This window comes from Rhinopithecus roxellana, chromosome 8 (assembly GCF_007565055.1).
Source record: "Rhinopithecus roxellana isolate Shanxi Qingling chromosome 8, ASM756505v1, whole genome shotgun sequence".
Taxonomy (NCBI): Eukaryota; Metazoa; Chordata; class Mammalia; order Primates; family Cercopithecidae; genus Rhinopithecus; species Rhinopithecus roxellana.
Window position 1 is genome coordinate 119,359,804 of NC_044556.1, and position 26,980 is coordinate 119,386,783.

Genomic DNA, 26,980 nt, shown 5'->3' on the forward strand with positions numbered 1-26,980 from the left:
AAGATATAAAACACGAATATCTCTGTTACTCAAATGTATCTTAGAATTACCTTCTCTGTCCTCTTTATAATACATAAAAGTAAAGAAATTGATGAGTCCAGTATACGTTTCATCTTAAACAAGATGTATGAGAAACATGCTAAACTACACTTCCCTGTCTCTGCTTCACAATATAAAGGTGGTTCTAGAATTTGGAAGCTACAATTGTAACAAACTAGATGAAGACAGAAGCTGATAGATAAACTGCAGTGGTCAGGAAGCCTCACCAACAGAGCAAACAACCTCCATCTTCAGCTGCTTATTGAGAGGCCGTAATCCTTTGCTACAATACATACAACAGTGGCTAGAGTGAATACAGAAAAGGGACATCTGCTTCTTAGGCCTGTTCTTTCTCATAAACGATTGACAGCAAATACGTAGGAGAGTGATCTGGATGCAGAAAGAAACTTGAAAATTTCACTCTAGCCAATTTTAGGCGGTCGTTAATTCAAAGCTGTATCTGCCACACAACAAGAACATTTTCACTAGGTCAAAAGAGGAATAAGAATATCTGCAGGCCTTGAGATTTCAACTATTTTGCCTTTTAAACTATATATTAGTTGAATGTGGTGGCTAATATATAGTTTAAAAGGCAAAATAGTTGAAATCTCAACATAAACATAATCCCAGCACTTTGGGAGGCCAAGGTAGGAGAATCACTTGATCCCAGGAGTCCAAAACCAGGCTGGGCAACATAGTGAGACCCTGTCTCTACAAAAAAGATAAAAATTAGCTGGGCATCATGGCACACACCTATTATCCTAGCTACTCGGAAGGCTGAGGCTGGAGGATCGCTTGAACTTAGGAGGTTGAGGCTGCACTGAGCCATGATCTCACCACTGCATTCCTGCCTGGGTGACAGGGCAATGTCCTGTCTCAAAAATAAATAAATAAATAAACAAACAAACAAACAAAACAAATAAAGTATATATTCTTCAAAGTACACTGTGTTTTGAACTTTGTGGATCAGGACTCACAGTAAGAAATACATTTTACGGCCGGGCGCGGTGGCTCAAGCCTGTAATCCCAGCACTTTGGGAGGCCGAGACGGGCGGATCACGAGGTCAGGAGATCGAGACCATCCTGGCTAATACGGTGAAACCCTGTCTCTACTTAAAAATACAAAAAACTAGCCGGGCGACAAGGCGGGCACCTGTAGTCCCAGCTACTCGGGAGGCTGAGGCAGGAGAATGGCGTAAACCCGGGAGGCGGAGCTTGCAGTGAGCCGAGATCCGGCCACTGCACTCCAGCCTGGGTGGCAGAGCAAGACTCCGTCTCAAAAAAAAAAAAAAGAAAAGAAAAAAAAAAGAAATACATTTTACATCAGAATCCAGTACACATCCAATGCATATACAATTAAACAAAAGTTCATGAAAGTTACCCTTACAACATGTAGTGAATATGTTAAGTTGGTATTTTATGTCCTCTTTTTAATGCTGGCTACATACCATAAATTTGAGTAATGAGTTACCAGGTACAGTTTGAGAAACACTGCTGTATGTATACATGTGGTCTGGCCTTTGCCTACCTCCCCAACCACATTTCATGGTATTTTGTACCATACTTCCCCTACTGCAGCCACCCGTGCACCATCCCACCACCCAGTTTCTATTATTTTATTACATTGAACCATAAGTTCCTAAAATATACCAATCTCTTTTCTGCCTCAGGGTATTTGATCTTGTTGTTAGCATGGCCTGGAACACTTCCTCCAGATCATTGCACTTTGTATTATATTATTCAGGTCTCAATACAAAAGTTCTTTCCACAGAAAGGCCTTCATAGACCACCTAATTTGAAAGAGTCCCAGCCTGAAATCCTGGCAGGAGGAGTGGGAACAGGAGTTCATTCATTGTCCTTAGCATTCCTGGGAAATCTGATAACAATAATGTAAGACAGGCAAAAAAAAAAAAAAAAAAAAAAAACCAGTATTTAGCAAATGTCACTTTCCAACCTCCCTATGCCATTGCACAGGTCATCGAATTCTAACTATTGAAATTCTATTCCATTTTCTTTATGACAACTTTTCTGACTCTGATTGAGAAGCAGGGACTCAATTTGTACAATTTGCCCCCAATTATTTTGTATTCTCTCAGACCACTTACCACATTCTTTCTTATTTTGTATTCATTCCACAAACATTTGAGTGCCTAATATAATCTAGGTAATACTGTGAACAAAATAAACATCAATTCCTCTAACAGTTCACATTTTAGTAACAGTGACAAATCTATAAACAAATAATTTCAACTGAATGAGGCAAGTACAATAGGAGAGACATATACTACATAAAATGTTGACAAAAAAGAATGAACAATCAATCTTTTTCTTTTTTTCTTGATTTCACAGTGTGGAGGGGAAAGCTCTGATTATCTGCATAGATTTTAAATTTGTATTTATTTATACTTTTTTAGAGACAAGGTCTCGCTATGTTGCTCAGGTTGGCCTTGAACTTTTGGCCTCAAGCAATCCTCTGGCCTCAGCCTCTTCAATAGCTGGGACTACACACATGTGCCACTGCACCTGACTCGACTCAACCCTCTCTGAGCAGGGAAGGCATCACAGCAGAGACACCTACACTGGGTCTGGAAGTGAATCCACCTTTGCAAAAATTATACCAGTGAGAGAAATCTAACCTAACTGACTCCATATTGCTTCTAACCTCACAAAGGTAACTGCCCTTGCTCATACCTGGGCATAGGCAAGCTAACTATGGGAGAAATGTATAGTTTAACTTTGAAGCAAGGATGGTAATAGTCCCTTCCAAAACTGACCCCCTCTAGGGACTAAAACTGCCTTTGTAAGACTAATAGAAGGCTGCAAAGTTAGGATTCTGAGAGGGACCTAAAATCTGCTAAGATACAGGCATAGGTAAGCAATAACCAGCTACTGTTCCTTGCTTTTCTACAATTTCTTACTATTCAGAAGTCATGTAGCCAGAGGTCACAAGATTTGTAACTTCACCAATTGCTCCTTTAGATAACATCACTATTATAAAACCTAAGATTGACCTTGATATATTTTTCAGGCTTCTGCATTCTGGCAAACCTCCTGATGCCACCCAGATAACATGACTCATACCAACAAACTGACTCTGCTAGTCCTATGACTCTCACCTAGACAACTGACTCAGCACAGGAAGACAGTTTGGAAACACCTATAAATTCATCCCCAACCAATCAGCAGCACCCACTCCCTACCCACCTGCCCACAAAATTATCCTTAGATAGAAATATCTCCCATCCTCCCACTCAGCTGCCTTGCCTCCATTGAACTCTTTCTCTGCTGCAACTCCTGCATTCTCAATGTTTGGCCTTTCTGGGAAGCGGGCAAGAACACGTTGGCCTGTAACAGGAGAATAAATAAGAGTTTGGCAAGCAACAAGAGGGTGCAGGTATTCTGTGTAGAAGGAATTGCAAGTGCAAAGTAGAAAGAGGAGGCATACTACCAGTTTTAAGTTGCTTGGTATGTTCAATGAAAAGCAAGTAGCTAAAAGGCAAGATAATTTTTTATTTAAAAAGGTAGGGGAAGGGAAAGGCAAAAGTGAGACAGAAAAGTGCGTGTTCGTGGAGGAACTTGTGTGCCATTCTAGATATTTTACTGTAGGAAATGAGGATTCTAGAGTTTTAAGGAGGTGAGTAAATCAACAGTCTGGGTTTTTAAAAATTCCTTCTTGTGGCAGAGAAAATAACGAATTGGAGAATTTCCAGACCAGACTGTAAAAGTCACTATTAAAATAATCAAGAAATGAGGAGATGACAAACTAAAATTTGATCTAGTGACCAATTGAATATGGGAGAAATAGGAAAGGGAGGAATGTAGGATAACTCTGATTTCTAGTTTAGGTTATAATATAGTAGTAGCAGTATTTAACTTGGTGAAAATAGGAGAAACCAGGAGGAAAGATAGCAAGTTCAGTTTTATATTAAGTTTGAGGGGCCTTTGAGACAGATGTGTCCGGGAAGCAACTGAGTTAGGCATTAGTAGATCTGAGAGGAAAATTGAAATTTAGAAGCAAAATCAAAGGTGTTAGTAGAATCCATGTGAGTGGACAAAATCACCCAAGGAAAATGTCTAGACTAAGAAATGAAAGTAATTAAGGAGTGACTTCCAAAGAATGACATTCAAAAACCAGGCACAGCCAGTAAAAGGAATTAATGACTATGAACCTCAGTTGTCACAAAGAGACTAAGTAATATAAATTTTGAGAAGTAATTACTGTATTTGGCATTTAAAAGGCCTTTAGAAACTTAAGCAAGAACAACTTTCTTGAAGGCATTAAAGAAGCCAGACAAAAGACTTTTGTCTGTTTGATATAAGTAAAAATAATATCCTTTCAGTAAGTTTACTGATAGATAGGAGGACTGGGAAATAACCAGATAAACACAGGATGGATGACATGGTTTTGCTTTATTTAATTTTCATAAGATGTGTGACTTGAGCACTGAGGAGAAGGAACTGGAGAGGAAGAGGCTGAAAGCACAGGAAAGAAAAAAGACAACTGGAAGCGAAATGTAACAGATGGAAGCAAATGAGATCAAGAGCAAAGATGGATGGATTATCCTTTAATATCCCTTTCTCCACACTAGGAATACAAGACTAAAGGCTTGGCAAAAATATAGATCAGTGTGTAGGTTGGGGGCATGAGATTGAAGAAATGGCCTGTTATACTCCATCATGTTTAGAAAGGAGAAATGAGGAGGGCAAAAGACAGGGTTTATAAATGGAAGGTTTGAAAATGTCTTTACAGAAAATGGGGCAGGGGAAAACTGGGGTAACCAAAAGGATTGCTGAGTAGCATGAAGAAACAAGGGGTGATGGGTGGGGGCTCTGTTTCTAAATTCGTAGCTATAACTATCTAAAGATCTTTCTATCTTCCAGTCCGTTATCCATAAGTGCTTAAAAGATATGATAGTTAAGTGAATTAACTAGAACCCTGGTACTCTCAAACATGTGGGTGAATTAAAATCACCTACAGGTTTATTTAAAATGCAAATACTGAGCCCCATTCCTTTCATTCAGAATTTCCAGGGGTGAAGTCCAGACAGTGAATTCCAGAAGCTCTCCAAGCAATCCCAGGAGAAATTTCTGTTAAAAAAAAAAAAAAGAAAGAAAGAAAGAAAAAAAGAAGAAGAAGAAAGAAAAGAAAAGCAAGCACAGACCTAGAAGGTAACCAACTGGTCAGACGAGAGCTGATCCAACATACATCTGTTAATGGCCCTCGTGGGGGCGTGGGGCAGTGCTCTGCCACTCAGAAAAGCAAAAGGACTCCAAGATCTAGGGAGATTCAGATCAGTGTTGAGACAGTCACATACACACCACCCCATACTCTTAATAAAGCGCGTTAATGTGAATCTGTGAGCATGAAAAATGCCACGATGAACAATGAAAACACATAATGTTTGTTCAAAACAGGTTATTAGACTCGATGCCTTACCCTAAATTTTCTGTTTCATTACTCTAGAGACTTAGTAGCAACAGTGGAATTCAGGGTGCTGTAAGAAATACAGAGAGCGAGTAAACTGCATTAACAGCCCGTGGGAAGGGGAAAGAGATAATGAGGAGAAGGTCCGCAGGACAGGACAACTTTAAGTGCCCATCCGCCCGAAGACTTGGAACGCTAAGTAGCTAGGACCCCACAGCCGTTCTTCTGACATCCCCTGGCACTCACCATTGTCTCAGGATCTCAGCACTAGAAAATAGGTATCGTTGAGACAGGAAGACACCACCACCAACACCATCATCCGGTTACTCAGGCAACAGAGCACCGCCCACTGTCGCACGGTGCGTGGAACGCCACCGCCCCACCTCTTCGTCCTTAGTGGCTGGGAGTAATCTCAGCTTCGTTCATCCAATCGACAGGCCCGCCCCTCCACGCCGTCGCCTGGGGCTACGAGACGCCGTTTTTCTGTTTCCGGCAGTTTTACTTCCGTTTGTTTAACAGCTGGCCCGGAAGTTTAAGTGAATCTGAGGCTTGGGCTCCAAAAGTTGCCGTACGGTATTTTATTTTAAAGTAGACATCTGTCCGCTTTCCACTTACGGAGGCCTTACAGTGTGTGTTCTGTGTTACTTGAGTTTAAACGCACTGCAGAATGTATTTACCCTTCTCTTTTGGAAACGTATTCCGGAAGCGAAACCCTGAGTAATCGGAAGTGGTTAGGAGTGAGAGAGCTCCTGGATATGTGGAGGGCCTGGGCGGGTCGGTTTCTGAATGGAAGAGGTCTGTGAGAAGTTAACCTGGTGATACCGATCCGAAGAGCCTATGAAGTGGAGCCCCCTGAAATACGGAGAATAAGAATATTACAGGTAAATCCGACGACAAGCAGGTGTAACTAAGGATGCTGGAAAGGGACGGAGGTCTGGCTGGAGCTTGGTGGCCAGTAGCTTTGGATTTAGGGAACGATTGTTGTTCCTGGAAGGCTTTTTCAGACAGAGATGGAACTTCGGTTTCGACTTCCCGGGACAGCAAAGGTTGACAGACTTGTCGCTTCCCGGCCTATCGCTCTCATACCTGCTCAATCCCCCTACTTACCTCTTCATCCCCTCACCTTCATTTGGCATTTGCCAGCAGGCACTCGCTGTGCCTGTACGTTTCGCAGAGCAACTATCAAGGGCAGTTTCGGGGATCGTTACTCTTACGAAGTGTTTTTTGGATACCCTTCGTAAGTCTATTTGGAGCAATAGACTGTAGTGTAGAAAAGTTTGTGACTGTTAAGAAAGTTAGTCGTCGGGTTCACTAATTGAACTGAGTTGTGTCTAGTACTGAGAGCGATCTTTTTTTGTAGTGAAACCAGTTGTCATCTAGTGTACAGTTTGTCATATTTATATCATTACAGTAGCATCACCTTTTTATATGTTCTCTAGTAAATCTGAGTCTGTACTGTAGGCAGTGTGTACATTTCTGAAAGCATGTGCTCAATATATGTTTCTCTTTTTACTTTTGGAGCTACACTATTTTAACTTTTTATTACCAAAAAAGTATGAATTATGTTATCTTGAGTAATATTTTTTGTCGTTTGTTACACGTCTAAACAGAAGTTCCTTTTTGATATGTGTGTGTGTGTGTCTGTGTGTGCATACGAATTGTGTCAGTATGTCTCCTAAGAAAGTAATTACTTTAAAATTCCTCTTGTCATACGGATGACACAAAACCACCACAGTAACTTCATTGCCATTGCTTGACTAAAATTCAGGACACACTTCTGACAATTTAGAGTGTATTGGTGAGGATGGTGAAACGGAGTATTTAGAAGTAAACCACCCCAATTTTTTTTTTTTTTTTTTGAGACTTTTAGTAGACGTAACAATGCCTTCTGGGAGAATGGGATATAAGAGACGTTTCCCTTTCTAAATGCATGCGTACTAAATACAGAAGCAATTAAAATATCATTAACTTTTAAATTAGAGGTACTCAATGAATGTGTTTATATGACATTGTTTATATTATTTCATATGCATACATTTCTAGGTTGTTCAGTAGACGTCTTGGAGTGCATTTTCAGTGGTTAAGGGGAAAAAATGACTACTAAAAATTTAGAAACCAGAGGTAAGTGGCTTTTTTATAATTGTTTTTAAAACATGACATTTATGATGATGTGAAGGAACGTTTGAGCCAGATAACTAGATCTCATGGACCCCCTTGGGAATCATTTGTTATTTCAGATCCCTTTGTGTTTATTCTGTAGTGCAGTGTTTATATTTCAGTACTTTAGATGTACAAGTGAAATTTAACATCATTAATTAGAATTTATTAGGTGGCTGCTCTTAAACATTTAATGTTAATACAAAGTTTTTAACAGCTATATTCCCTATATGCTAGAAGATTAAGATTTAAATAAGAATATACATTTGTAAAGATTTAACCAGATAGACAAAGCAACTAGGATGTATCAAAGATCTCTTTCATGTTGTATTAGTTTGCTGGGGTTGCTGTAACAAAGTACCATAAACTGTGTGGCTTGAACAACAAAATATATTGTCTCAGTTCTGGAGGCTAGAAGTCCAAGATGAAAATGTCAAAAGGCTATGCTCCTTCAGAAGGCATTAGAGACACTCTCCTAGCTTCCAGTGGCTTGCTGGCAGTCTTTGGTGCTCCTTGTCTTGTAGACGTACCACCCTTATCTCTGCCTTCATATTCACATGGCGTTCTCCCTGTGTGCATGTTTCTGTGTCTAAATTTACCCTTTTTATAAAGACAGCAGTCATATTGAAAAAGGAACCCAGCCTACTCCTGTATGATTTCGTCTTAACTAATTACATCTGCAGTGATCCTGTTTCCAAATGAAGTCTCATTCTGAGGTAGTGGAGGTTAGTACTTCAACATGTAAAGATTTGGGGGACACAATTCAACCCCTAAATTGCTAAATACTGTAGTCACTTTTTAGTCCTAGCTAGTTTGTCCTCTCTAATATTTAATACTGTTGACCATTCCCTGCCTTTTGAGATACTTTCTTTTGATGACTTCCATGATATCACTTTTATTTTCAGCCTACTCTGTAGCCTTTCACTGTCCAATGCAGTAATTATATGTGGCTATTTGATTTTAAATTAATATTTTCTGAAAATTAAAAATTCAGTTTCTCAATGACACTTGCCAAACTTCAACTGGTCAATAGGCAAATATGGCTAGTGGCTACTATTTCAATCACTGAATACAATTCTGTTGGACAGCACTGCTGAAGCTGTATCTCCTCTGTTTCTTTTTCAGCCTCCTCTCCTTCTTATTTGTCTTTTAAGTATCAGTGCTTTTGACCACTGTTTCTTTTCTGCTGTCATGACTTCAGTAATTATCTATATCCCTGATCTCTTTCCTTATGATTCATACCCTTATAGACTACTGCTTACTGGCCATCCTCACATAGCTACAGGCAACAATTTTAACATGTCCCATAGTGAACTTCTCCTGACCCAGCTTATTTTTTGGATAGGGTGAATTCTGCATGCTAGAACCATCAGTGAAAGATGGAAAACTGTTTTCTAGATGCCAGTTTTTGAGCAAGCTGACCTACAGCAGCACACCCTCTCTAAAAGCAGGTTGAAATAAGTTTAGGAAACAAGGAAGAAAGATCATGCCCCTACATATGTAATTGAATTTAATTCAGCTGTGCAACAGCATTTCATAAGTCACCAGAAGGCTTTTATACCATTAAATAAGCAAGTCAGAGACTGTAATGAAAGTAATAAACGGTAGATTAATGGAAAATAAGAGCAGTTAAATAATTAATGTGAAAGCAACCAACATGGTGCTTGTCAAAAAGCAAAAACTAAATACAATATTATGATTAGTCATTAAAAGTACTGGCAAGTCCTCAGTGAAATTAAATTACTTTTTAATATTTATTATTACTTGTTTTTAATGAGGATTAGAGTTATATGGTACTTTAACAAACATGATTTTATGTGATCTTAATTATCCAGTAAGGGAAATAATTCTATTAGCCATATTTCTGTTTAATCTTTCATCTGATGTTAGTGAACAAAAGTTACTCATATTGCATGGCCTGTGAAAAGGTGTACGTGGTTGACATTTGTCAGTTGTCTGTACTTTCTGTAACTGCCTCAGGAGATAAGTACAGTTGGTTTGGTAATAGCAACAGAACTTCCTCTCAGAAGACATTTGAGCAGTACTGTCATCATAAGAGGGATGTATCATGGCTGCTAGGGCTGTTTCTGAAAAGGAAACATATAGTAAACAGTAATAACTAGAAACTTAAAATCCAAAGCTTTTCTTGGATGTGGGATTAAAATTAAAAATAAAGCTATTGAAGTCAAATAGTTTAGTAATAGTAGACCAAATAGGAAGGTCTGAGATATTTAAATATTTTTGATTCCATAAAATAGTCTAACACTAGTTCTGTAGAATAATAGGTAAAAAAGATATTCCATGAGCAGATAAATTCGAGAAATGCTGTATTAAAAGAGAGGCTATAGGACCTCTTAAGAGTCTATAGTATAACTTTAATACTAATGTACACTGAAACTCCGTAGAGATGCAGTATGCAACATTGCCCACACTTATTTGTCCAGGGAACTCTATCCATAGAGCCTTTGGTAAGAAGCATGCTTAGATTCCAGTTCAGTAAATCTTGATGTAACTCTTAAGTCCATTGTATGTAACTTATTTTACTAATTTAATAATAGCTAACTAAACTTTATTGGGTGATATGGGTGACATTTAAAAAGACTCTTGTTTTAAAATTACCACATGAGAATCCCTAATTTGTTTTAACTGTTTTATAACTGAATTTGTATAAGTTCTGGAAAGTCTTTCAGACTATAACCAAGTTAGGAATTAATGATTTAGGATAGAGGAAAAAAAAATAAAGCAGTTTTTAAATGGGTTAGTTTTTGGATGTTAAAAATGAAACACTCTAGGTAGTCTATTAACAGATTAATAAACTTCAGTAAGCATTTATTCATTTTCTCTGTGACAAGGACCATTTTATTAGTTCATGATACAAAGATTAGGAGGCAGTCCATACCCTGAAGAGCTCCCAACAGTCTAGTCTACTAGAGAAACAAATTATTTTTGAAATATATACTACCATGTTTGCATTACTCTGAAAGCACCAAGGGACGGGAGAAGGATGAGGTTAAGTGCTTTGTCCAAGGTCACACAATACATGGCAGTAGGGACTTAAGTTATTTTAACTCAGACTCTAGTGAGTTAGAGTTCTTTTCACTACCCCATTCTGCTGACTTAGGTACCTCTCATCATAGATTGAAGTTTTATGAATAAAAGAGAAATATTTGTTCAATGACAGACTATGAAATTTTTTGTGCCTCAATATTCTAGAGCAAGGGTTGGCAAATTGTGGCCCTCAGCCTCCTGAGAATATTTGCAATCAGTTTGATAATAGTGGACATTAACATTATTTAAGCCAAACAGTATCCTGAATTTAAAAAATTCTGTTCTTCCCATTATTAGACCTATGTTATCAAAAAACTATATTTAATTATTGTTGTTATAGTTTGAATTTCATCAATAAATTTTTTTTCTCTTATTAAATACTTACATGGTATCCTCAGTTTTACCTTTTGGTTCACAAAGCCTAAAATATTTACTCTCTGGTCCTTTACAGAAAAAGTTTGCCAGCTCCCATTCCAGAATGTTAGACTAGTGTAGTGACCTTCTTTGTTCTTTCCGTACATTTCACCAATCCTGGTAGGCAATACGAATGAGCAAACCTTAGATATGTTTTAGTTCATTGATAATTGATCACAGGTGGAAGTAATGATGATGAATAATTTAAGGATTGTTTTGTTGGTTCCCTTCGAATAGTGGGGAAGAATAAGGATTGATGTTTTTCTTGACTTAAGCATTACTCATAACTATGGAGCTGTTACCATAGGTCCTTGTCTTCCCACTTGAGATAAGGTAATTATTCATAAATGTGTCCTGGATTGTGCCTACTGCATATGTAATAAAGGTTTCTACATATGTCACAAGGAAAAATAGAATTATGAAAGTTACCAGGTGAGAAAATGTAAAGCCTTGGCGCTTCTGCCTGCTTACCTATGCACATTAGCTAGAATCATAGTTATTACTGAGAGGGAACTATCATGTAATATATAATACAACTTTGATATTCATAAATGCTTGAGTAAGTAGAACAGTTTAAATAAAGTTAAGAGTAAATTGGAATAGAAACAAGTTGATTGAACTTCTTGATTTCCCAACAAGGTATTTTGTTCAAAAAGAGATTTCTGTTAAATACGTATTAATGATTCTTTGCCTTTTAAATTTAACATTAATCATTTTGTAATTTGTTCTTGAATCTCTGTTACTTAAAATTCCAGCTCAAAAATGTTACAGCTTGCCTAGAAATCTTATTTGACCATAATGGAAATATCACACTTGTTTTTTATTTCCTCAGCCTCAGTGGGCCTGAACAATGGCTCTAGTGTGTATTTTTATTGTTGATGGCTTTTATTAATTTATAGTTAATACATGATTCTACATTACTTCTTAAATGCCAGAATGTCTTATTGACAAAATTAGACAAGTTAGTTAAGTTTAGACAAACTTAAAATCAGATTTTAAGAATACAGGTGGCTAGGTGTGATGGCTCACACCTGTAATCCAAGCACTTTAGGAGGCTGCGGCCAGAGAATTGCTTGAACCTAGGAGTTCAAGACCATTCTGGACAACATGATAAAACCCCGTCCCTACAAAAAAAAAAAAAAAAATTACTTGGTCATGGTGGCACATGCCTGTAGTCCCAGCTACTTGGGAGGCTGAGGTGGGAGGATCACCTGAGCCCAGGAGGTCAAGGCTGCAGTGAGCTGTTTTTAAATGATTCAGTGGAAATTCTCTTTGTGAGTGCTACCATGCTTTGTATTAACTAATTTACCAAACCCACCATGTTAGGCATTTATTTCACTTTCTGAAGTACCCCTTTGTTTACCTTTTTAAAAGTAGAGTCAGTCCCAAGGCCCAAGGGGTGTTTAAACTTCACTTACATTTCATATAGAAATGAAACTATTTTATTCTAATGTAAAATGTTTTGCAAAATAGAACATATTAACTATACCTCAGATATGGTTCCACCTCCTGTCTAATTAACATAACTCAAGATTCCCAGAACATTTCTACACGGGAAAAATTTGAAAAAAGTAAATCTGTTAATTGAATAAATAGTCCTATAGTCTAGCAATATAACTTTAGGATTTACGTAACAGAATGAAAGTCAGAATTATATTTTATGGCATCAAATAAATTAAATTTCTCTCCATATCAACATCCAAAGTTTATTAGGAATTTATATAAATAATAATAAAAGCAATAGGACCTAACATTTAATGAGTGCTTACTGTGTCAAATACCATTCTAAACAGTTTACATGTATTCTTATTTATTTTTAAGTACTATACAAATCATAGGCATTGAACATGCAAATAAATAAATAGTAAGGACATTAGGCATAGATCCACAGATTACACTGGTAGAGTGATTTTGGAAGGCATTTCGGCCATACAGATCTTCAACAAACCCATTGATTTTATGCTTGGGAATTTATTTGAAAAAATAATTCAGAAGTTAAGAAAAATATGTAGGTATAAAAGTGTTCAATAAAGTCTTATTTATTATAGTGAAAAATTTGAAAGAGTCTAAATATTCAACAGTAGAATAAGAAAGTAAATGCTGTATTAACTTATATTCTAGCCATAAAATAAAAAATATGTTAAGCTTACAAAATTTATTACAAGTGTAAAAGGAATTCTGTTTTAAGTCTTTGTTTTAGGAGATTGTATTACACACACACACATATATACACGCACACACACACATATATACACGCACACACATATATAGAGAGAGAGAGTGTCTACAGTATGCTACGCATTTGGTCTTATTACATATATATATATGGTTTGGTTGGACAGTGATGAATTCACTGAAGACCAATCAGTAGTTCATGATTGTCCTTAATGTTTCTATAGACATAAAATTTCTATTGAAATATTGTTATACCACTTATTGCCCACTTATTATATATTATCCTGTAATACATTTTATCTTTTTATATTTATGTCCTGTCCCCTAAATTAGGTAGTAAATTTCTTAAGCATAGTGGTCTTGATAGAATGTCTACCCTACATTAGGTACCCAGCACCATGTTTGCTGCCCGTGACCAGTCAAAGTTCATCATTCTAATCATTGTCACTGATCTGTGTGCTCCTCTTTTGTCCCTCCCCTTGTTATCATTCATTTGTTTATAACATATATATGTATAAAACATATATATATGAATACTACATGCAAGGCACTTTATTGGGAATACAGTGCATTTTATTGGGAATACAGTGCACTCAAATTGAAAGCCACTGGATGGAATGAGAGAACAATAAAATAATTTGGGTATGATGTGGTGAAAGTGAGGTATAAGGATGTTTAATCTGACAATTCAGTATAGTTTCACTTCTGTAAGCAGGGCATAAACTGTTAGGCCTAAGAATAGGATTGAATCTTCATACATTTTTCAGTGTAACGTATATGTTGCTTCCTCTTACTCCAAGAGTTCACAAAAACAGGTGAATCTCTTATGATGTAGATGGTTTCAAATGTGCATATATATAGCTAACATTTATTTTTAACTAACATTATTGAGTGTCTACGGTAAGCCAAGCATTTGATCTTATTACATTTTTCTTACCAAAATTCTATAGCAAAGTTGTTATCATCTCCAGTTTGCAAATTAGGAAATAGAGATTCATGGAAGATTAAATTATTTACCTGGGGTTATACTAGGAAGTAAAAGTCAGAACCAAATACTCTGATTCCAAATCTCTGGTCTACTGAAGGAAAGTTTAAACATGTACCTTTTGTTGATACGTGATTGTTTTGAAAATTACTTTTTCTCTGATTTTTTTTTTTTTTTTTTTTTGCATTCTTTTTAGTGCGAGTAATTTTGAATATAGGGTTTAGTATTTTCTTAGCAATTTCTTGCTTAGAAAATTTCTTAGCATTTTCTTGGCATTTCTTCTTGGTAAGTTTCTGTTTTGTTTCCTTTTTGTTAGTCACCCTTACTTCATCCCCAATCCGAGGAGCAGGAGATGGAATGGAAACTGAGGAGCCACCTAAATCTGTTGAAGTTACCTCTGGAGTCCAATCTAGAAAGCATCATAGTCTTCAGAGTCCATGGAAGAAAGCAGTTCCATCAGAGAGCCCAGGAGTTCTTCAGCTAGGGAAAATGCTCACTGAAAAAGCAATGGAAGTTGAAGCTATAAGAATATTAGTTCCCAAAGCTGCTATAACTCATGATATCCCCAACAAAAACACAAAGGTTAAGTCTCTGGGACATCATAAAGGAGAATTCCTTGGTCAGTCAGAGGGAGTTATACAACCTAATAAGGAACTCTCAGAAGTAAAGAATGTATTAGAAAAGCTCAAGAATTCTGAAAGAAGGTTACTACAGGACAAAGAAGGTCTTTCAAACCAGCTCCGTGTACAGACAGAGGTAAGAACAGCCTTAATTGATAAAATGAGTACTACTCTTTACATCTGGACCTTTTAAATCTGCATGTTAGAAAACTACATTTCTTTATGGGAATGTCATTTATCCTAGCTTGTCATGTCTCTAAAACGCTTCCTCTTAAAGTTCTCATTCTCTCTCAGTTCTCTAGAGATACTTTATAATGGGAACTTATACTCTAAACCTCATTGAAGATGGAGGTGTGAGGTGCTTTGGACAAGACCACCAATAAGTTATAAAAGTAGGTTACAATTATAAACTGCCAGACCAAAAATTGACCAAGTCAGGCGTAGTAATTGACCAGCAGTCCTTGTTTTAAGGATCCATAAATTTCAAGTATTTTTGCCTGTGTATACAGGATACTTGGAATAAAGAGAATGGTGGTATAACTTACTGTGTCTTCATTGTAAATGAAAAAAATCTGTACTGCTTAAGTGTGTTGCTTTAATCTTTGCATCTTAGTAAAAATTGCCTTGCCTCTTCCCTTGTGTCTCTATTAGACCATACATCTTTTGGCTAGATACAAGTCTTCTTCATAAGTGAGACCATGGTTAGTGGTTTTTATCCAAATAATTTTTAAATAACTAGTTTCTCATTACAAAATGTAGTACAAATTTATGTTGTAAAAATTTCAGAAAATACAGAAAAACACAATGAAAATAGTGCCACCTGAATCATTTCATCCAGCTATACCTGCATAACCATATACATTGAGTTCGCTTAGTGTTATAACCCACTTTTTTCAGTTATTAATGTTCTGCCATGTCACAGAATATTCTATTACAATGTCATTATTAATAACAACAGCTTCAATAGCTATACCATATACCAATACCCATTACTTCTTCAATAGCTATACCATATACCAATACCCATTACTGGATATCTGTTTTAATTTTTTGCTGTTTTCAATAAAGATATAAAGAACATACTTAGAAACATACCGGATTACTTCCTTAGCTTTATCTTTTAAAAGTAATTTCTTAGGATGCAATAGACTAACTTATACATGTTGAATAAAAAACATAAGACATTCTAAGTCATATTTTTTATCAAAATGTATTGGTTTTGTTTTAATTTTTTTTCCTTTAAGTGTTGACTGGAACTATTTGTTATTTTCATAATGACTTTTACTCTTATTACAAGAAGCTCAGTTTATTACCACATGGACTGTGGATATAGATGTATAGAGAGTAGTAGAGAGGTATGGTTTGTATATCGTATAGAACTTAAATATTTAATTTTACTTTTTGATAGAGGCTTTAAGTCACGGAGGTCCAAAATTACACAGAAATACAGTCTTTTTTTGTTAATTTTGTTACATTAAAGTTAGTGATATTACTTTGAGCTTGTTGTATTGATCATGTTCTCTTCTAGGTAAATCGTGAGTTAAAAAAGTTACTGGTGGCTTCTGTTGGGGATGATCTTCAGTATCACTTTGAACGTCTAGCCCGTGAGAAAAATCAGCTTATTTTAGAAAATGAAGCCCTAGGTCGAAATACAGCTCAGCTTTCTGAACAGTTAGAACGTATGTCAATACAGTGTGATGTATGGCGAAGTAAATTCCTTGCAAGCAGGTATTTTCTACAGCAAATAGTATTTCATTTCCTAGGTTTTGCTCCATCAGGTCTTTGATCTATAACACAAGAAAGTAGATTGCAGTGTGAAAATTTCCGACTAAGGTCATCAAAGTACTTCATTTAAGATGTGGACTGTCTCTCCTCTGGATAGTCACACAGTCTTCCTAAATGGAGAAGTGATATAAGGATCATCCCTTATTCCCCCCGAGTTCTAGTTTACTGTATAGTAAAAATACAATGTTTAAGACTGAAACAAAACTGTAAATTCAGACGTCTAGTAAACATTAAAATCACAAAAAGCCAAACTATTTTTCCCCATTCAAATATTTGAACTCTCTAAGATAATATTATTCATTCTAAATGCTCTCTTCTCATAGTTCTTTTAACTATACAATAAAGCTTCCCGACCTTTTTCTCTCCATGCACAAATGGAAAATTATAACATTTTTGTGACATACTGGATGAGGCTATTCTCATATGGCGGGGAAAACGCCGGGGTCCTCATCCAGGCCTCTCGACACACTGGTGGTTGGGAAACTCTGCTATATAGTATGATTCTTTGTCTGTTTATCCCCTCCCTGCCTCAATTTACAGTTACCGGCTAACAAGATCTGGATGTTATCCATCTGTGTATTTCTGGTACTTAGCAAAATACTTTACAGAGTGTGTTTAATAACTGTTGATTTAAATTGAATCATCTAGAGATCTCTCACAAAACAACCATAGGTTTACAGGGTGTATTTGAAGAACCATTGATTGTGATGAATACATTTTTAGGAAAATGTTTTTTTCATGTCTTAATATCTCTGACACTTTCTAGCAGTTGTTCACTCTCTTAACAGTCTTTCATTTATCTCCTAATTGTGCTAGTTCATTATGCTATTTGGAAAAATGAACTATTTATTCACTTAGAATGAAAGTTAATTGAGTTGAATTCTTATTGAACATTTTTTAAGAAGCAAATCATGCATCTATTATACAAATTACTGCAATGTGCAACATTTTAACATCCTGATCAACACCAATAGTAACATTTCATTAAATTTTTAAATAAAAATTAAATACAATTTTATTGGTATTTTAATTGATGTAATCTTCTATTGTCAAAATTATTTTCATTTTGAGGAATTTGGTAGTAACTGCAGTCTCAGACTTAAATTTTAATTTTAAATTTTTCATCTGATTAACCATACTCAAACATTTTGCTTCAATTGCATCAATAGAAAATTGGTTAAATAAAATTTTGTGTATCCAATCAGTAGAAAACATGAAGCTAATTTTTGAAAAAAGGGAATGAGATAGCTCTATATGTGCTAATATGGAAAAGTCTCTAAGATAAATTATTAAATGAAAAACTAAGATTTAGAAAAGTGTGTATTCAGTATCTCTTTTTGTAAATAAAATGGATAAATTTATTTTTAACACATGTATATGTTGAAACATACATAAATTATTTTTTTTTTGAGAAGTGGAAAGAAACCTTGTTGGCTGCATATAAAAGAAGGATAGGGATGCTGGGCATGAGGAAAGACTTTATATAAGTCTTTTTATATCAATATTTTTCTGAGGGCAAAGAGGTAATTGAGTGTAAGAAGATAATTTAGTTTTGTTTGCCTCTTTAAGTTTTTCTGTGTTTAAAAACATATAATAATTTTTTCTTTCAAATTTTGGTCAATCTAGAGTAAGACTGAGATGTATTCCAAAAGTCATTATATAGGAAAGTTGAATAACTTTTGCCTTTGTCATTGTCTCAATGAATATTTTAACTGAATCCCTTTCATGAACTCTAAGCTCATAGACATTTTTAGTGTTCTTTAGTCAAAATTTAAAAACTGTGAAGTAACTATACTATGTTAAATCTTTGTTAGCTTCTGAAAATGACAGTCACAAAGTAGTATATTCAATTTTTTACACTGTATTATTGTCAGCAAATTTATATGTAAGATTTTAATCTTTTTCAGGGTAATGGCAGATGAGTTAACCAACTCAAGAGCAGTTTTACAGCGTCAAAACCGTGATGCACACGGGGCTATACAAGATCTCCTAAGTGAACGGGAACAGTTTCGTCAAGAAATGATAGCTACCCAGAAGTATGGCACTTGTTTACATTCTGAACTCTTCTGCTTTGTCCTGCAAATTACATTATTGTACTTTTGTGTTTGTTTGTTTGTTTTTGTTTTTGGTGTGTCTACATTGGATAACTTACTGAGCATACACTTTTAGTAGCATTTTAAAATAGATACTCTGGGAGGGAGGAGGACTAAAAAAATAGAAGGCATGCTTTTCACATTCTTAATTGGGGAAATAATTAGTTATATCTGTATTAGAAGGATTATCTGGATTTAAAAGCAATTGCTGGTTATAGTTGTAGTCGTACAGTTTTTGGTAGAAGCCAAGGAGTGTACCTGTCTCTCCTGTGGAATGAGATATTTTTGAAGACTTTCTGCAGTGTTAGAGCTTGTTTTCATGTCCATATACTCCAGAACTATCAAAATTGATGGTCTTCCTTAAAAGCCTTTTGCATTTTTATGTAGTTGATTTATTACAGATAGAATCACTAAGTGTCAAAGAGCAAATTATAGGGGACACTAGAAGAAAGAAAACACAAGAAACCTCTAGCCAGTTTAATCAGGAAAAAAAGAGAAGATATACATTACCAGTATCAGGAATGAAGGGGGGGGTACAATATAGACACTATACACATAAAAAAGATAATACAGAAATGTTATGAACAAATCCATGTCAATAAATTCAGTAATTTAGATGAAATGGACAAACTCCATAAAAAACAAACTACCAAAGGTTACTCAAGAACAAATAGATAACCTGAATAGCCCTAACCTATTAAAGCAAATATAATAATTTATAGTTAAAAATTAAATATTTTCCAGTAAAGGAAATTCCAGGTCTAGATGGATTCACTGATGAATGCTAGTAAACATCTAAGGAAGACATAAAACCAAATTTACAAAAATTATTCTACAAAATAGAAGAGAAGGAAACAATTTCCAACTCATTTCATGAGGCCAGCATTATCTTGATACCAGAACCATTAGCCAAAAACCACCAACTAATATCTCTAATTGACATAAATGCAAAAATCCTTAACAGAATTTTAGTGAGTCAAATCCAATAATACATAAAAAGTTTTATACATTATGACCAAGTAAAGTGAATCCCAGGAATTGTAGATTGATTTAGCATTCAAGATTCAATTAATGTAACTCACCAAAAAAGAAAAACTGTATGAATATCTCCATAGTTTCACAAATTATGTAAGTAGTTCCTATACTAAAAGGTGAGAACGAAAAAAAGTACTATTTGTTAAATGATTTTCAGGCAACAACCTAGTAGATTAACATATGCTTTCTGTAGTCTAACTTACTTGACTAAGACATCCAAATTTATGGAACTCTGAGAGAGAAAGGGATCAGAGAAAGATGTTATATAATTTCAGAAATATTTTTATTACTTATTTACTATTATTAGTTTTTACATTTCGCTCTCTTACTAATGTCCAGTGTTCATGTGTGTTCTATGCAGATTATTGGAGGAGCTCTTAGTCTCTTTGCAATGGGGAAGAGAGCAAACTTACTCCCCTAGTGTACAACCCCACAGCACAGCAGAGCTAGCGTTAACAAATCACAAGTTGGCAAAAGCAGTAAATTCTCATCTTCTGGGAAATGTTGGCATTAACAATCAAAAAAAGATTCCATCAACAGTTGAATTCTGCAGCACTCCAGCTGAGAAAATGGCTGAAACGGTAAAATATTTTCTCTTTTGTGATCTGTGGAACTTCTAAGACTGTCCTCTTACTGAAAGGTGACATATTATCATGGAAAGTGTTTGGCATTAGGAATTAGGAAATGTGGGATCTAAACCACTCATGCTATTGAGTGTGTTATCTTGGAGGAAATTATTTCCTCTTCTGAACTTTAATATTTTCTAACACTACTATTCTATTTTTAAGGACAAAAAAGGTAACTGTTTTGAAAGAGGTCCTATGTTTTAGCTATTTGAGTCACTGATAATCCTTTTCTTGAGTTCATTTTGATATAAAAACCACTGCGTAGAATTTTTAATGTAGTAGATTAAATCAGTATATTAATAGATTAGATTACTTCTGATCTAAGAAATTACTTAATTCCCACATATAGATGGAAATGTATCAAGTACTACAGAACGGATAGTATAGTCGTGGATGAATTCAAGGTCCATGCAGCTGGCTTGTCAAATACTCATCTCACATTTCTGTGACAACAACCAAGTTCACCTTCATTGCAGCTCCCATGTCCCCATCCTGGGTCACTGCCAGTCGCTGTAACTTTTGCACTATTAAAATCTTCAACTCAACATCTCTCTCTCTCTCTCTCTCTGTGATCTGTGATCTCAACTTTTTTTCTTCCCAACTCTGATTCTTCATTCTGACTCTCTGGATGTTCTTTGATCACATAATTGTTTTTATTCCCTCGCTCCCTGTATTTTTTTCTGTACCTCATCAGCTCACTCTTCTAGTTTCTCGTCCGGCTCTAGCTTGCCTAGACTCTATTCATAAGTGCCTTGCTGCCTTATCTTCCTCTCCGAGTACGCTGAAAACCCCAGGCCTGTGTCAGTTCAGCTGTTTACCTTTTTGTTTCAGTACCCGTCAAATACTACCTCACATTCAGCAGATGACTTTCCTTCCTAATCCACAGAAGAAAAAGGGGACAGAGGCAGAAAACTGCCTGAAGGTCTCATTTGATATCTAGAAGCCTATCTGTATGGCAGCATACATTTCTCTGAGAGGAAAAGGTGTCCTTCCTCTTCTCCTAAGCATACCTCCCCTCTAGGCTCTGGCTTCCCCCTCAACAGTTATTCTTTCTCTGTGTTGGCTCTTTCCTTTTGGCTTAAGAACATGTCCAAGCATCATTCATCTAAAAAAGAAAAATCTTCCCTCTATTGTAAGATCTCTGGATATGGCTTTATCATCTTCCCTTCACATCCAAGAATCTTGGACAAGTTGTCCATACATGTTTGTACTTACACACCATCCATTCCTCAATTACTACCATCACTTAAATCTGTAGACTTCCTGCCCCACTATTCTCAGTAAGTACTCTTAAAAAGGTCATGAACATTTACTATCATATTATACTGTATGGAGCATTCCTTCCTTGAAACTCCCTTGACCTTTGTAACATCACTTTTTCTTGGCCCTCTCTGACCTCTTCTTCATAGACATTTTTCCTCCTTTAGATGTTGATGTTTCATAGGAATCTGTTTTCCCCTTTTCAAAAATCCCTTCATTTCCTAAACACCATACTCTTGCAATGATTCACTACTTTTGTGACCATTGTTTCTAAGTTTTTGACGGGGAGGGGCATCCTCTTCCTGTGACCCCTCTTGAGCTTTCTTAACATAACATACTTTCTGTATTCTCTTGGTGTTATTCTGTTACCATAGCTTTATGCTTGTGACTCTTCCGTCTCAGACTTTTTTCTGAGTCTGAGAGATTTATATCCAGCCAGGCATTTCCATCTACTTGTTCCACAGATGACTAAAAATAGAACCTCTTTTCTCCTTGCTTTTGCGTTTGTACAGCCCCCCTCCCCTAAAAATCTCCTCCTCTTCCTGTACTCCCTGTCTTGATGAATTATACCTACTCTATAGTGCTGTTTTCAGATTTGCATAAAAAACACATATAAAGCCTGTAGCAGTTTCCAACATATTGTAATTTCTCAATAAATGGTAGCTATCATTTTTACTATTTCCTTCATTCCCCTAGTCCTGTTGATTTTACAGATTACTTACCAGTTTTTTTCTAATTTATCCCCTCTCAAGTTCAAACACCTGACTTCCAGCCTAGCCCACTGCAGTTGCCCCCTCACTGATACCCTGCCCTGCTTCTTAGCTGCTCCTGCCCACCCACTACTGCCAGAGAGTTATTTCAGAAGGCCAGTTCAGTCATCAAACAGCTCCCAGTCTCCCTCATTATTGAATCAGAATTCATTCATACTGTATAGAAGGCTTTTTATAATCTTTTTTCCATCTCCCTTTCTCAAGAACCATTTCCCAAGTGTCACTACCCACTGCACTTCACATTCCAGCAGGGTTTAACCACTTTTCATGATGCACATAGGCCATTGTATCTCATGCCTCTGTACATACCTTTTCTTGTCTAGACTGCCTTCTCCGCACCTCTTTTGTTGCCCAACCTCTATACCACCTTTAAGAACCTGCCTTCTCTGAATCTTGCTGGCAATCTGAAGTGTTCCTTCTCCAGCCTTCCGTTGTACTTTGCACTTATATCTATAATTGCCCTTTACCGTATTAAATTATAATAGTTTGATTTTCCATCCCTCTCCCAAACTGTAAACTCCTAAAGGGCTGGGGACGTTGTGTTTTTATGTTTCCTCAAGGTCTAGCATAATCCTTTGCACATAGTAAGTGCTCAGCTACTTACTGAATGAGTCAGTACCTAAAATTAATCATTTTAATCCAAAACTTTGTTTCTCCTTTTCTATTCTCTTTGTTGGGAAATTGTGTCACTGCCTACTTAGTTGCTGCCAGTAGCATTTGGTATAGTTGACCGCTCCCTCTTTCTTGAAATACTCTTTCCTAGGTTTATATAACCTAATACCATACAGGCTTTTCTCTTTTATCCATCCATTTTATTTCACTATACCATGTTAGGTATCCTCAGGGCTTGATTTAGATCCCCTTCTTCTCCCAGTCTTTTATCCACCACATTCTCCTATTTAACAAAATTGACAGCCCTTCTTCCTTAGTGTCTCTTAAACTTTTCAGTCCCATTGCTTCAAGGTGCCGTCATTTCTTAGCTAGATTATTACAATAATCTCCCTTTTTCTGTTCTTCTTATGTCTGCTTATGCATACTGCTTCCTCCATCCCCCATACTGTGTATAGAATGATCTCTCTGAAAGGCACCCTGCATAAAATCCTTCCCCATCACTTTCAGGCTAAAATACAGAAACCTTTCTGTTCATATTAGTGTGTCAGTCTCCTGCTCCTGAATTCCCTTAGCATTTTGTTTCTCTCTGTCTCTAAAGACCTGTAATGTAATAACATCTTTATAGTATTTGAGAACTTATTTTCTCTTCTAAATTTATAAACAACGTTAAGCCCTTCATCTTTGCTTATCCTCTAGCACCAAACCAAATTCCATAAAAATAGAAGGATCTCAAAAACTAAATTGAAAAAGCAGTCTAGTTGAAAAACAGAAGTGCTAAAGTAAGTTGATGGCGCTTAAATAATGCCAGGACATTCTTAGAGTAGTGATGGCTCTTTGGGTTTGGTGGTAACTTAGAAGGGAAAAAAAAATCTGCAGGACCACATGACTGCTAGGGAAACAGGCATCACCAGTCATTCCAGAAAGCTGCTTTGAACAAGCCTTATATAAGAAAGAGAGAAAGCACTTTTCCCGATTCATTTCACAATTCTTTCCAATTGCAGTGCTTGCTACCTTTGTACCATAACCCAAACACATCATGTGGTGATGATTAAGAAAATATGAACATGAGAATCGAGAGCTGTGAGCCAGGCACGTTATCCCTGCCCTTAACTGGAGAACTTTTTTCAGCTCAAGAGTTCCTGTTTTGGGTCTCAGTAAAGGAGACAGATTAGGAAAAATCAGAGGAGAAGAAGAATTAGGAGAGCATTGTGTTGTGTAATCCAGGAAACAAAAACATGGCTGTAATCATAAAATACTGCATATAAATTAGAAAAAGAGAAATGAAAAGCCATTGATACTATAAATGAAAAGTTATCAAGGATTTTGAAATATCATTTCCATAGAAGAATGGATCCTTCTATTTTTATGGAATTTGGTTTGGTGCTAGAGGATAAGCAAAGATGAAGGGCTTGCCTTAACATTGTTTACAAATTTAGAAGAGAAAATAAGTTCTCAAATACTATAAAGATGTTATTACATTACAGGTCTTTAGAGAGAGAGAGAGAAACAAAATGCTAAGGGAATTCAGGAGCAGGAGACTGACACACTAATATGAACAGAAAGGTTTCTGTATTTTAGCCTGAAAAATATAGAAATCTTGATTCTGAGCAGTTGAATGAAAGATTGAAGAGGGGAAGTAGTAAGTCCATTTTGGTTAAGGAAAAAAAAATTGACATCACTTAATGATATAATTGACATATAAAAAAACTGACATCACTTAATGATATAACCTCATTTTCTTCTATGTTTTCCTGCTTTCCTACCAATATCTGTGAAACATTAATGTCATCATTTAAAAATATATGTAACCTAGATAATCTAGTAATTAGACATCAATGTTAAATTTACAGCTTAAGAAAGGAAGTAAGTTGTCTTTTCAATCAGATTCGTCATTCAGTTTTTATAAGTTACATATTAATGAAGCGTAACTTTATAGGTAGGTATACATCAATGAAATCATAGGCTTTTACTATCTATATTGCATACTTCTGACATTATATCTTATTTTCCTTAGGTTCTAAGAATTTTAGATCCAGTTACCTGTACAGAGAGTTCACCAGATAATCCATTTTTTGAGTCTTCACCAACCACCTTACTTGCTACAAAGAAAAATATTGGACGATTTCATCCCTATACTAGATACGAAAACATAACTTTCAATTGCTGCAATCACTGCCAGGGAGAACTGATTGCCCTTTAACAGTCAATATGTTGGAGGCATACTAAGGTACTTGCTTATTACCCAAGAGTCATTATTATTTGGGAACTGGGGTTCTTACAATGCTAGAAGTAATATCACTTCCTATTTACAAACTGTATACACCCAAAGATGTTTTATGTACTAGACTCCAGATTACCCTTTCTTAATAAATATCTCAGGGTAAGTAAAGAAAGAAACTGTATAGATATATTTAAAATAGAGAATACTTTCCAAGCAATACATGATACTTTTCCTAAAAGACTCTAAAAGATTCTGCAACTCTCTTTTAAGCACTAAATTATTGTTTATCTTGCTGGATATTTTATATGAACACTGTTTATTTAGATGCACTAAAGCAAAAGTAGGCAAACTACAACCATGGGTCAAATATGGCCACACCTATTCATTTGCTATTGTCTAAGTTGCTTTTGCATTACAACTGCAGAGTTGAATAGATGCAGCAGATCCTTTACAGAAAAAGTTTTCTGACCCCAACTCTAAAGTAATTGTAGTAGGAAGCCGGAGAACTTTCTTTCCCTTTATGGTAATTTTTTGAGCTACAAAAGAGCCTTGCAGAAACGGATGAAGGGATTAATCTTTTAAAAATAAATGCTATATAATAAAAAAATATTTTAGAGCCAAATTAACAGGTACTTCAGCAAAACATGCTCATTTTATGCAGGGGATTCTGTATTCGGAATGGACACAATCTGACATATATAAAAGAAACAGATTCTTAACTATTGACTCTTATTTAGAAAATGCAACAGACAAGAATATCCAACTTGATATTTATAAAAGGTAGACTTTTTCTAAAACAGTGTATAAGCTCAAAGAAAAAAATACAATCTATCAATTAATATATATTATGTAATATATATTATTGTATATTTATGATTAGCCATCATAAATGCCCATTGCTTGGCCTTTAAGAATAATCACATAATATTTATATCAAATTATACAAATTTGTTGCAGAAGTGCCTGTCAGAGAAATCATCAAAAGACAAACCTGGTCAAATAATAATAATTGTAATGTCTATGATTTTTTTTTGTCTGACTCATCTGAGTTATATTTAGTTTTCAAGTGGCAATAAATTTATCTACCTTCTTTACTGTGACTATTCCTTTTTTCCCCCAGAATTAGTGCTTTGGTTTAGGTCTCTGTCTAGCTTAACTACTTCCAATTGATTCTTCAGCCTTTTCTTTTAGGTTTACTTACTATAAAAGTCTCAGAAGAAAACATAAGGGGAAAGCTTCACGACATTGTATTTGGCAATGATTTTTTGAATATGACAACAGAAGCACAGGCAACAAAAGAAAAAATAGATAAATTGAATTTCATCAAAATTTCCAATTTTTGTGCATCAAAAGATGCAGTGAAAAGGCAACACAGAGAATGGGAGAAAATATTTGCAAATCATATATCTGGTAACTGTCTAGTGTCCAGAATATATAAAGCACTCCTACAACTCAACCACCAAAAAACAACCCAATAAAAATTAGCAAAGGGGCTGGGCATGGCGGCTCATGCCTGTAATCCCAGCACTTTGGGAGGCTGAGGTGGATGGATCACCTGAGGCCAGGAGTTCAAGACAAGCCTAGCCAACATGGTGAAACCTCATCTCTACTAAAAATACAAAAAATTAGTTGGCATGGTGGTGGGCGCCTGCAATCCCAGCTACTTGGGAAGCTGAGGCAGAGAATTGTTTGAACCTGGGAGGCGGAGGTTGCGG

General features: G+C 35.9%; 3 protein-coding genes across 3 annotated transcripts in view; 1 reads left to right on the forward strand and 2 right to left on the reverse strand.

The window, feature by feature from the left end:
* NME7 (NME/NM23 family member 7) overlaps positions 1-5,815 on the reverse strand; it is a 242,285-nt gene extending 236,470 nt beyond the window's left edge. The window contains exon 1 of the mRNA XM_030937211.1: positions 5,711-5,815. Coding sequence (XP_030793071.1) covers positions 5,711-5,713 — 3 coding nt within the window. The 5' untranslated portion in view covers positions 5,714-5,815. The remainder of the gene's footprint in view (positions 1-5,710) is intronic.
* Positions 5,816-5,992: 177 nt separating this feature from the next.
* BLZF1 (basic leucine zipper nuclear factor 1) lies at positions 5,993-26,359 on the forward strand. Its single transcript, XM_010360893.2, has 7 exons — positions 5,993-6,345; positions 7,508-7,585; positions 14,560-14,999; positions 16,392-16,591; positions 18,556-18,684; positions 20,138-20,357; positions 25,059-26,359. The coding sequence occupies exons 2-7, from the start codon at positions 7,558-7,560 to the stop codon at positions 25,242-25,244; spliced, it is 1,203 nt and encodes a 400-aa protein (XP_010359195.2). The 5' UTR covers positions 5,993-6,345; positions 7,508-7,557; the 3' UTR covers positions 25,245-26,359.
* Positions 14,629-26,980, reverse strand: part of CCDC181 (coiled-coil domain containing 181) — a 52,226-nt gene continuing 39,874 nt past the window's right edge. The window contains exon 6 of the mRNA XM_030937210.1: positions 14,629-14,739. Coding sequence (XP_030793070.1) covers positions 14,724-14,739 — 16 coding nt within the window. The 3' untranslated portion in view covers positions 14,629-14,723. The remainder of the gene's footprint in view (positions 14,740-26,980) is intronic.

Coding starts and splice junctions, on each gene's coding strand:
- BLZF1 (XM_010360893.2), top strand. CDS start 7,558: ATGACTACTAAAAATTTAGAAACCAGAG. Junction 15,000..16,391: donor AGCTCCGTGTACAGACAGAG/GTAAGAACAGCC, acceptor GTTCTCTTCTAG/GTAAATCGTGAGTTAAAAAA. Junction 20,358..25,058: donor CTGAGAAAATGGCTGAAACG/GTAAAATATTTT, acceptor TATTTTCCTTAG/GTTCTAAGAATTTTAGATCC.